General features: G+C 41.8%; 1 protein-coding gene across 4 annotated transcripts in view; it reads left to right on the forward strand.

The window, feature by feature from the left end:
• Positions 1–10040, forward strand: part of LOC117758873 (A-kinase anchor protein 7-like) — a 40295-nt gene extending 30255 nt beyond the window's left edge. For 3 of the 4 annotated variants that reach the window (XM_034580892.1, XM_034580890.1, XM_034580893.1), the window contains 2 exons: positions 1687–1722; positions 6793–10040. In XM_034580892.1, coding sequence (XP_034436783.1) covers positions 1687–1722; positions 6793–7013 — 257 coding nt within the window. In that variant the 3' untranslated portion in view covers positions 7014–10040. The remainder of the gene's footprint in view (positions 1–1686; positions 1723–6792) is intronic. The other variant, XM_034580891.1, reaches the window with a different exon arrangement.
• Positions 10041–11473: the final 1433 nt, after the last annotated feature.

An 11473-nucleotide genomic window follows, 5' to 3' on the forward strand; every position in this document is an offset into this window, starting at 1 on the left:
TAATCTCATTTCATTACAGGTTTAACCAGAATCACCCGGGCAAGATAACAATTTCCACGTTAAGCTGTCCTCATTACCACTACTTACCAGTTAGAGAGAATAATTGGCTTGGTTGACTGCAAATGGGCTAAGAGGTTTAATCTGGCTGTTTATGAATTATCATCACACTGAAAGAGGCAGAGACTGGGGAACGAATGAAGGAACTCTGCATCTTCAAAACTCTTCTTGTCAAAGGTTTCATTGTTGTTGTTTTTTTTGTGCTACAGCTCTTAGAGGCAAACTAAACACGTCAGTCCACAGACAGACTTCAAAAACCATGTTTGGTAACTGGTCCAAAGACGTGACATTCGATAAATCAGGGTAAACATGAGCTACAAAGAGAAAAAAGAGAAAAGGATGAAAAAAGGTGAAAGAAGAGGACACTCGGAGAGCAGAGAGAGCGAAACCTGCCAAAAATCAGAAGGAATTCGGCTCAGCCTCCTGTGTTGGTAAAAGTTGAAGTGGTTCTCGTCCTGTCACCATGACAACCCCTGCTGGCAAAAAAAATAAAATAAAAAAAAGGTAGAAAGAGATAGACGGAAAGTAGAGAAAATATTTAGATAAAGAGAGTGAGAGAGGTTTGGAAAAGTAAAGAGTAGAAGAGAGTTGTAGAGACGGAAGTAGTATGAAAGAGGAACAGAGGAGAGAGAAATGAGTGTGAGGATATTAGCTTTGAAAAGTGTGTGTGTGTGTGTGTGTGTGTGTGTGTGTGTGTGTGTGTGTGTGTGTGTGTGTGTGTGTGTGTGTGTGTGTGTGTGTGTGTGTGTGTGTGTGTGTGTGTGTGTGTGTGTGTGTGTGTGTGAGACAGAGATAAATTGAGAACGAGATATCCTTGTGTCTGTAAACCTTGTTGCTGTGGATTCTGTCTATCCACAGTGGGAAAGGCTTATCAGTGTGTGTGTGTGTGCGTGTGTGTTATAGTTACAGAGGGCAGCTTTACTGCCATCATAAAGGCATCAAACAGGCAGATAAAAAGGCTTTTCTCACAGTCAGAAACACACAAGGTTATATAGCCAGCAGAAGTCTGTTTATGTTGGCCTGGAATTACATGTTAATAATTTTCTAGGCAGGGACTGATCTGATGAAGAGAGGAGATGAAATGAGGGATTTGTTTTAGTCCACATATGCCATTAATCTTCCCATTTCAAAATCAACTGACAGCTTACTCTCTGCTGCCTCATCTGAAAAACACACACTGGTTGGGTTTTTTTCCCTTAGGTTTCTTACCCTCCTTGAAATAATAGGTTCTTGTACCCTATCCCCCCCCCCCCACGGGGTCTTGCAGCTCCTGGCAGCATGAGAGTCAGTGAGTTCAGACAATATTTCTTCAGAATATTTGCGGATCCATTTAAGCCGTCACGTAGCCCGGGGGTCGAAACCAATCTTTTAAAATCAAAATGCAAAGAAGTATCTCCCTTGTGTTAGCAAGACAAAGAGGCTTTCATGGACTTTACTGCTTCATTAGTGTATGAAACCACGAGACACTAAAGTAAGGAGGTGTGTGTGTGTGTGTGTGTGTGTGTGTGTGTGTGTGTGTGTGTGTGTGTGTGTGTGTGTGTGTGTGTGTGTGTGTGTGTGTGTGTGTGTGTGTGTGTGTGTGTGTGTGTGTGTGTGTGTGTATTTTAAATATTTGTGTTTGTCTTGCAGATTTGGTTCAGAGTCCGCTCCATGCCAAACGCTCAAGTATGTTTGAGAGTCAGGGAGGTTCATTTGACACCTAATCTACATCTGATTATGGGCTGAAATTGCTCTCAATAATGTGAGACCCCGCCTTGACCGATCAGGTTCAGGATGAGTCATGATGTGATTGAGTTCAGGGAACTTCCGCAACTACCTCTAATCATATTGACAACACAACAGAGTGTAATCTCCTTTTTAATGATCTCTTGGAGCAGGTATAATTATAGAAGAAACATTGTCAGTTTTTTTACTCATATAAAGTACACGTTTAATCCGTGAATCCATGAATTGTTAATCAACACTCGGAGAAAAGCAAAAATTGAATCACTAAAATAGCATCTGCTTTTATTTTCTTTCTGCCGATATCATGTATGTGATCGTTTCATGTACCTCAGTTCAAATTCAGTTAAATTAATCTATCTAGTAATTCCATAATCTGTCTGTCTGTGGCTCGAGAACCATTCATTTGATCAGATTCACACTTTGCATGTGTATTGTTTGGGGTCCAAATAAATGCAGTGTTGGATTTGGACCTAAGATACATTCAATATTAACAATGTAAGTGACATTGTCGATCAGGACAACAGCTCGTCCACGACAATGTGCGTGTTCACGACACCGGCAACAACAACTGACTCTCCAGTTCTTGGTCCTGCGTACCGAGTCGAGCTTCACTAAACTGTGAATAAGCAAGTGACTGGTTCTGCCGACTGAGTCCAGCAGCAGGTCTTTTCTCACCGTGGATATTTTATTGGCATAATTCTTGTTTTGTTTAATCATATTTTATTCATGCTTTTAATTTCTGTGTCCGTTTCCATCGGTGTCTTATGTTTATCTTTACACCTTCCACATATACTGTATGTGTGGTTACAACGTCTACGGTAGCTCGTGCCTCGTGCAGCACATTGTGCTTCCACCTGGAATGAAATGTGCTTTACAAATTAAGCTTTGCTTGCTTGACCAATATCTGCTTCTGTCCGGTTAAAGGCATAAGAGCAGGAAGTGATTAATAAGAGTGGCCATTAGCCGCACTGCCTGGATGCATGGCGCCCTTGTGTTAGCAACCAGCCCCCCCGCTGCTGTCGACTCCTTGAGCAAGGCACACCATAGGGGGCTTTTTCAGTAGCTGATTATTTACTGTGAAATACAAGGAGTTTATTACAAACATTAAGTATCTCCTTTATACATTTTATGGTGAACTAATCAGCTTGGGACCACAGCCCTAAAAGTTTTACTTGCTTTTATTTGCCTTTTAGTATGTGCACACCAAAGTTATATTACAGATGCTGTGATAACTTCCTCCACCACACAGTCTTTATTTGAGCTGCTGTTGCACTCAGGCGTTTTGCTGTGCAGTTGATTCTTAATATGAAATCTAGTCTGCACATACATCCCTGCAGGTGTGGAAAAAATGCCTCTGCAAGTATTGAAGTTAGTTAATGTGAGGATTATGTTTGCATAAAAGACATCCACCGGCTGATTACTGTTTGGGAACAGTCATCAGTTAAGAGCTGGTATGAAGGTTAGTGCCTGCAGACGAGACAGCGTTTTTTTTAAGACCGGTGCACAAACAATGCAAAGCCTGTATAATGGTCTGCTCACTTGACTTAAATCATGTGACCAAACATCTGATCATTACCGCCGGGTACTCAGAAATGGCCAGCATGTGAGGAGCCCCACATATGAGTGTCTGCACTTTACTGAGAAACGCAGATTGAGAATAAATTCGGTCTGAACCTGAAGTGGTGAGGGTACAATCATTTATCAGAAAGCAGTCAGATGTGTGATTCTCTTAAACTGACACAGGCCACAGCTAATGGAATAGCACAGCGGGGCTTCACAGGCAGAGCAACTCAATAAACCAACTACAACAGAACATTATTTTAGGTACAAAATCAATTTAGCCAAAAATAAGATGATGTGAGCACATGCTGAACATAACTGAATGAGTGTTCAAATGTGCCCTGGTCTGGTGAGGGCTGATTCCTGTTTGTCAAGCTGTGGTTGCAGGCGGAATATTTGGCATAAACAACACAAATCCATTGATGAATAATGCATCACAGCACACAACAAGCTGGCAGCGGTGGGGAAATGTTGCAGTGACACGCATACGACAGTGATTTTGATTAATAATGATGATAATGATGAAAGCCAGGGGTCTGCTCAGCAGGCGTCAGCCCAGCAGAACAGCCCCAGGAGGAAGACAGGGGTAGGTTGGTGAGAAAAGAGCAAGATGTCTTGGACTGAGACACCTGCAGAACAGTTTTATTTCATCCTATTAAATTCAGAGAGAGAGCATACCTCTGCGAAGGCTAACTAGACAAATTTACCACCGTATTGTGAAAAATAACCTGTGAATGGGTTCATCCGAGGCTCATGTCCCACAGCTCCACAAAGTTTCATGTAAATCAGTTGAGTTGCTGTTGGGTAATCCTTCTTACAGAGGCAAACAAACGGCAGAGAAAATATAATCTCCTTGACTGACGTAAATACAAATGCATACAGTGAAGAATTAACCTAAGCTTTAGTTTTTTTAACTTAATAACCATGGGGATTCTAATTACCTTCGACAAGGAGGTTTTCACCCCTGTTTGTTTGTTGGTTGGTTGGTTGGTTTGTTTGTTTGTTTGTGTGTTTGTCAGCAGGAATACACAAAAACTACTCAACAACTGGTGGAAAGACGGGATAGGGGGCTTACAAATTTTGGCATGGATCCAGACAAACAGGATTTTTTTTTTCTCCACACTGTTTCTTACATTTTTTTGACATTTTTATTGATTTCCTTGGGAATAACTCATGGAGCTTGAAAAAATTAGGGGACGGATATCTATCTGTCTTGATTGAATTTAATGGACCCGTTGGGCCAGGGACAGTTGTATGTGCTCTACATTCTAGTTTAAGAGTTAGTTTGCCAAAATGCCATCAATACTTGTGTCCTAAAGTTGTTAAAGTTTTCTGTTCTGCAAAGTTGCTGTTTATACTCGGTGTTACTCACCAAATCACATGGTGTGTGTTGCTACAGGAATGTCTGTCCTTTTCCCGTGTGCTTGTGCAAGTCAAACTTAGACCCAGCTCTGACACATCGCTGTGGAGTGCTACGTGGGGGTTATGCAAAAAAGGAATATAAAAATAAAGGGCAAACATTTGCAGTCACACTAGGTTGGTAGAGGAATTACAAGAGAACGGAAAATAAATCTACATATTCACATATGGATGAGATTCTGACCGTCGTCTCAAGTCGCTCCTAAAGCGACTGTTTCTGTGATGAATATATAATGAGCACCGCAATGTTTTCAAATGCAAACAAACCATTGGGCCCAGTGGGACAGTGTGGTATAGAAGATTAGCTGTGGGGATTTTATGTTTGCATTAGAATTCAAACGTTGAGATGGTTACTGTGTGTGTGTGTGTGTGTGTGTGTGTGTGTGTGTGTGTGTGTGTGTGTGTGTGTGTGTGTGTGTGTGTGTGTGTGTGTGTGTGTGTGTGTGTGTGTGTGTGTGTGTGTGTGTGTGTGTGTGTGTGTGTGTATGTGTACTGTATATGTATGTGTTTGTCAGACTGGATGCTTCACTGAGTTTCTATTACTCTCTGAATGGCTTGGTGCGGGCTGTCCATTTTACAGCTTGCCTGCCCGCCCGTCTTCTTACATGAATTATTGACTTTCTGCCTGTCTTACCTTTTTTTATTTTCTTTATCCATCTGGCTCTATGTCTGTCCGATTTTTGTCCCCCATCTTGTCCATAGCACAAGCAGAATCAGCAGCGTGCTAAAGAGCTTTACCTGTTGATGAATTATCCTCTCAAATGCCTCAGGAGGTAGATTAAATATCAACATGCATGGATGGAAGAGTTGATAGATCACGGTTTGCAGCCGTCCATCAAAAATGCCACTTATCCTTGAAGGTCGATTGGGAGCTCGAGCTAATCCCGGCAGACACTGGCCGGGAGGCGGGGACAGGACCCTGGGCAGGTCGCCATAGAGACAAATAACCATCTATGCTCCATTCACACCTACAGGCTTTGTAGAGGCTCCTTTTAACCTGCGCTGCAAGTCTGTGGCCGGTGGGAGTAAAGTAGAGTATAAACACATGCAGACAACCTGAGAACATGCAAACTCCACTCAGAAAAACACAGCATGTGCTCACCACTGCGCCACTATGCCGCTTGGTCCCCTGCCTGCCTGCGGTTTACCTCGTCTGTTATTATCCACACCCAAAAGTTTTTATATTGTTGTCATATCCAATATACTTTGGCTGGCTTCACCCCACGATGAGTGATTGTATAGTCATTTACTATTGTCATCTTAATACTCTCTTCTTTCATTTTGAGCACAGTGGAATGGGAATGAAATTGTCCCTGTTATATGAAAAGACACACACAATGCCACAGGAAGCAGATTAGAGCTGGGAATCAAATCTAGTGTAGAGTTCATACCATTAAATGTCACTGTAGCTCAGAATCTGAATATGTCATTTCTGTCACATACAGTAGAGTAGACTACCAGCGAGTGGCACGACCATCATTAGATAATCCACAGTTAGATGATAGCTTTTCAAAATGAAAATGTATATTGTTGTATTTTAAGTACAACTTTAAAAGATCAACAATCAAAATAGCTTTTTTAGTAAGTGTTAGGGGCATCTACAGGATATATGACAGTTTTTTTTAGTTTTTTTAAACCATATGTAACTTGCTGCAATATAATTTCTTTTTAATTTAATATTGAGGTAGAATGTTAGTGTATTATTCCAAGGGCATTCTACTTTTTTGACTTTAGAGCTGCGCTTATCGATATAGACCATAAACAACTCTCCAAATAAAAACATTGCTCTATGTCTGATGTGTTTGTTATATTGTTTTTAATGGGATAGTAGTCAATGTTGAGTTTAAACGTTTCACTGGCTCCAAGCTGTGGAAAATAATGAGGATGCAGGTTTAAGGACTACATTGTGTTTGTGAGAAAGCAAGATCTAATAGAAAGTGACTAATCTCCCACAATAAGGTTGTTTTATGTAAGTGACTGAATGAAAAAACTGGATATTATATGTGTTTTTGTCATGCTTGTTCTACCCAGGTGGGCGTCGCCGGTCTGAGCCTGACGAGGCAGAGCTTCTGAGGGTCAGCAGGAAGTTGGTCGAGGACGCCGTCAATCGCGCCTTGCAACAATACAAACAGGAAACACTTCAAAATGGGGGCGGGCCTAATGCCACGGCCACGCAGGTCCCTGGGAACACTGAGGAAGCTGCTACAAAGACGGACACTACATCCAACTCCACCGCAGACAACAGGAAGTGACATCATCGGGGCCGAGGTACACAGACTGAAAAACCAGCCGCCCACAAAACATTAGCCGGGCCTGGCTAACGAGGAGAAGCGTCAGTAAGCCCTTGGGCGAAACGCCTGAACCAGCCAACCAGTCAGCCCAGTTTGCTGACTAACCAAACCAGCTAGACAACCACGATGGCTAGCCAGTCATGCTAGCTACCTGCCCACCTGATCTAGCTCGACACAGTGCTAGTTAAATAGATAATGTAGCTTAAGATCAGTGCTACTAGGTGACCATCACAACAGGTCAGCTAGCTAAGCCTGGTAATGAACTCACTATCTCTGGTGTCCTACTATCTATTTATGTGTTTAGACCAAACATGGGGCAAATTTTGCAATGTGATTACATACAAAATCAATGAAAGGAAGCAAGTACCAACAAATTTGCACCACACGACACAAATAGACGAGAATATGAGTCATGCAAGTTCAAAATGTTTGATTTTGAATCAGAAATAGAGCACAAACTAACTATCGCCCTCAATGGCCACCTGCTGGTTAGTTAGTTATCCAGTTACTCATTAGTTACAGTTACAACATTCCAGTGGCCATAATCGCACACTAGGCTAAACTTTGCTCCACGTTTGGTCTGATCACTCCATAACGGTGAGGATGCTGCCCCTCGATCCTCACTCATCTGTGGGTCTGCGTTTGCACGTCAACACAAATGTGAAGCACTCATCCTCTAGAGAGACACACGTTGGGTTTACGGTGACCTCTCGCTCACAAACTGCCCTTTTAGAAGAAGATGAATCGCACCTGCACTTAGAAAAAAAAGAAAAACACTCAGTATCCGTTACTCCCCTCCGACGACAACCCTCCTTTCTCCTTCACTGGATCGCTTCAGGTGGAGAAAAGGATTTTACTTTTCTTTTGAGCATAATTTCTTTTAAAAAATCAGCGATTGTGACTGGTTGGATCTTTCCAGCATTAAGTGTGAGATGTATGTTGGACCGTGCGAGTTCTTTTTGTTGTGTTCTGCAGCGAGCCTCGGTTCGAAGCACTTTCTCTGTATCCACTTCAGGAACGGATCTCCTTTAAACTTCCAGCATCTTATTTTACGTTTCACTTCAGAAGTGTATCTGCAAACCGAAGTGCAGTTCTGTCTTCACTCTAAGTTGTTTATGGAAAGTGGCCCCAGCTCAGCTGTTAGTATTACACACGACTGCTGTCCTGCCGAGGCGACACTAAGACAATCATTTGGTTGAGATAAATTCCGCTGGAAAGTTGCATTCGTTTTTTCAAAACAGAAACTAAAGTGATAGCGACTCATTAACGGTCCGTTTACAGTCCGCACAAACAGAATAAATCTGGTATCTCTCAATCACAATAATCTCCTCTAATGATGCTACCTTTTCAAATCATGTCCGGTCCAGTGGGAGAAACTAAATCGGGGATTTGCTTAAAAAATAATATACCACTACGTAAAGACACACTACAAGCTGCCAAGAATGCATTTGTACTCATTACATTAATGACCTCTATGTAACAGGCTGTCATTATTCCTATTAGACACAGGCATTCATTTCATAGCACCACTTCTTTTCTCATTATCATATATAAATGTTAATTATTTTTTCTTCTGTCGAATGAATCTGACGAAAGAGGGTACAGATGATTTGTTTTCAGTTTAGTCTTTTAAATCCATCTATAAATTGTTTGTGATAACCTCTGCACCACAGACGGACACCGGGCTCTCTGAGTCTCGGTGTATTTGCGCTGATCTGAGGAGCTTTTATCCTCGATTGCAGCCAAACAGTTTTAGGCGGTGGTTACCTCCGACAATCGCTGCTGTCAGCTGGAAACCCTCCGGCTCTTAATTCCAGTGTCTTCCATCCGTACATATACGCATATATTTGCCTTTCGTGTAATGCGGTCCACCCCACAGCTCATGAAATCCATTAAGAAACTCTCAAAGGAGATGGTTTTCCACTGACAGCAAGATGGTGCTGATGCAGACACGCAAACGGCGATAAAAGGTGGTTTACTAAGACGTTAAATGTTATTTTATCCTTTTTTAAATGTTTTATTTATTTTCTTTGCTGTTAGAAGAATGATTCTCGAGTGAGTAAATGAAAAGATACTTTATTTTTAGCTGATTCAAAAAAATTGGCGCTCAGTTTGCATTTGAAGGTTTAAAAGAAGAAAAAAAAAAGCACAACATTTATACTGATTTTCTGTTTTCGTTATTCATTGTCTCGTTTCCAGAGAGGGGGCGAATATAGAGATGCTGTTCAAAGTGGCCTTTAGTCACTGAAACTAATCAATGTGAATTTTTGTTTGACTGTAAGTGCTTAAGGTGATAACGCATAGGTAACATTTTATCCAACACAAAGATGATAAATGTTTACCGGCGGCTAAAGAGTCAGATGCTTGAGTTAAATGTAAAAAAAATGAAAAAAACATCAGCCGAAAGACAGAATTCATGTTGTTTCTATTGTCGGATTTATCAATTTGTGTGTGTGCAGACACAGGGACACACAGACAGAGAGACTCAGCGTTTCAGCCGTCTGAGGTTTAGTTCCCTCCAGTGCAAACAGGTGTTCTCTCATCCCTGAAATCCACTTCAATCCTGTCGCCACTGAACCATCGATGACAAAGGTGAATTCTGTCTTAAGGTGGACTTTGATCGTTCTCGTTTTGATCTTATTATTGTCACCAGATCCTTAATCTCCTTAAAAATCCCCTTTAATACACAACTTGTCCTGTTGGTCTGTGTGATTATTCTGTTCATCTGTCTTTCAGCACATTTGTGTGTAAGTCTGTGTGTGTGTGTGTGGCTGTGAGTTGTTTGATCAGTGGTTCCCCACCTTGTCACTATCAGTCATGACAACTCTGAGCCGTTTTTGTGAACGCCTCTACAAATTTGTCTTCTCTGTTTGTCTTCCCCTTTCCTCCACGTGTACGTCTGAGTGCGTGGGCGTGTTGTTTGTACCGTGTGGTATATCGTGTTCTGCCACATTGAACAATAAAACAGGATATGAGATTCAAAACCAATATCCTTGTCTCTGTCTGTTGCTTTCAGCCCCGATGTGGACATTCACAGTGGTTACAGATTGTATATGTACAGTATGTGTGTAGTATATCCACAGTATGTTTACATCGACACACAAATCAAGGCTGCTATATATTAAAAGGACCGTGTTGCCTCCACACGCCTCCTAACACAGCATTGTAGACTGTGTGACTCATACTGTAAAGTGGCCATGTCTTCTTCTTTTTCCACGGATTCAAAAGCTCAAACACAAATAGACATTTCCCAGGAAGCGCTTGTTTCCTGAATGTCATACCCATTTTGAGGCTACAGCAGTACATTGAATGGATGAGGCAGTATTTGACAAAATAAATGATTTTCCTCGACTGTATGAACGTTTTTATACCTGCACCACTTATTTGATGCGATAAAAACAGGGGGGGAAATGACTCGTGATTGGTTAAGAGCATGTTTCGGAGGGACTTTGATATCGTGGCTTCACTAGTGCCCAGGCTCCAAATTATGACCAAACAATGCAAGATGGCGGCACCCAGTATAATGAGCCATTTGTCAAACAGTAATGACCTGCATCGTCCTTCTGCTTGACATTTGGGAGGTAAACAGAGGAAGTGAAGACCGCAGCCTCTTACCTGTTGCGCTGATAAGTAAACAAACAGCGGTGGAGCGCACAGTCTTTATATCTGTTTTTTTCCCTTTGTTTCTTATACCAAGATTCTTTAATGAAAAGGAAGAGCGTCACTGGGAGCTCTGTGAAACGGGGTCACTGGGGAGCTACCGAGCTCTTTTATTTCACAGCTCTCCTCCTAATGTGGGAAGCTATTGAATCACACGGAGTAACGCTGCATGTCTGATGCTGTGAATCTGTCACAGGCCGACGTGTGCGTGACTCAGCACCGCGACGGCTTCATGACAAACACTCGGCTCCGCTTGGAATCTCAAATTCTGACAGGAATCATCTGCATGTTAATCTCATCAACGGGAGACTAAAGCCGTTTTCAGACATGAACTCAATTGACAGTTGGGTCGGTGCTTGTCTGAAAGCAGCTTAACGGAGACAGAGGACATTAAACCAACTCAGAGAATTATTCCCGGGCTCCGGAATCAATCATGTTACATTTTCATCATATGATCCATGATTTCACGACAACTCTTGAGGTCTGTTCTATAGGTTTGTTTGTTTCTATAGGCTGTTGGTCTTATGTTTCACATTATGACTCATCACCACAGACAAGGTCAAGTAGAGCATCTTATGCAAGCTGTCATCCTTTTTTATACACATTGTGTCTTCATAAGTGGAAATCATTATTGTGCTGATTATTTATGAGGCTGATGATTGGATCACATACATCAGAGATAAAAACAGGGAATTAGGACCTGCACATATTTATGAAAGTGGAATATATCAGTTGTTTGTATAACATCAGTTATAATAAGA

This window comes from Hippoglossus hippoglossus, chromosome 24, assembly GCF_009819705.1.
Source record: "Hippoglossus hippoglossus isolate fHipHip1 chromosome 24, fHipHip1.pri, whole genome shotgun sequence".
In the NCBI taxonomy this organism is placed as follows: Eukaryota; Metazoa; Chordata; class Actinopteri; order Pleuronectiformes; family Pleuronectidae; genus Hippoglossus; species Hippoglossus hippoglossus.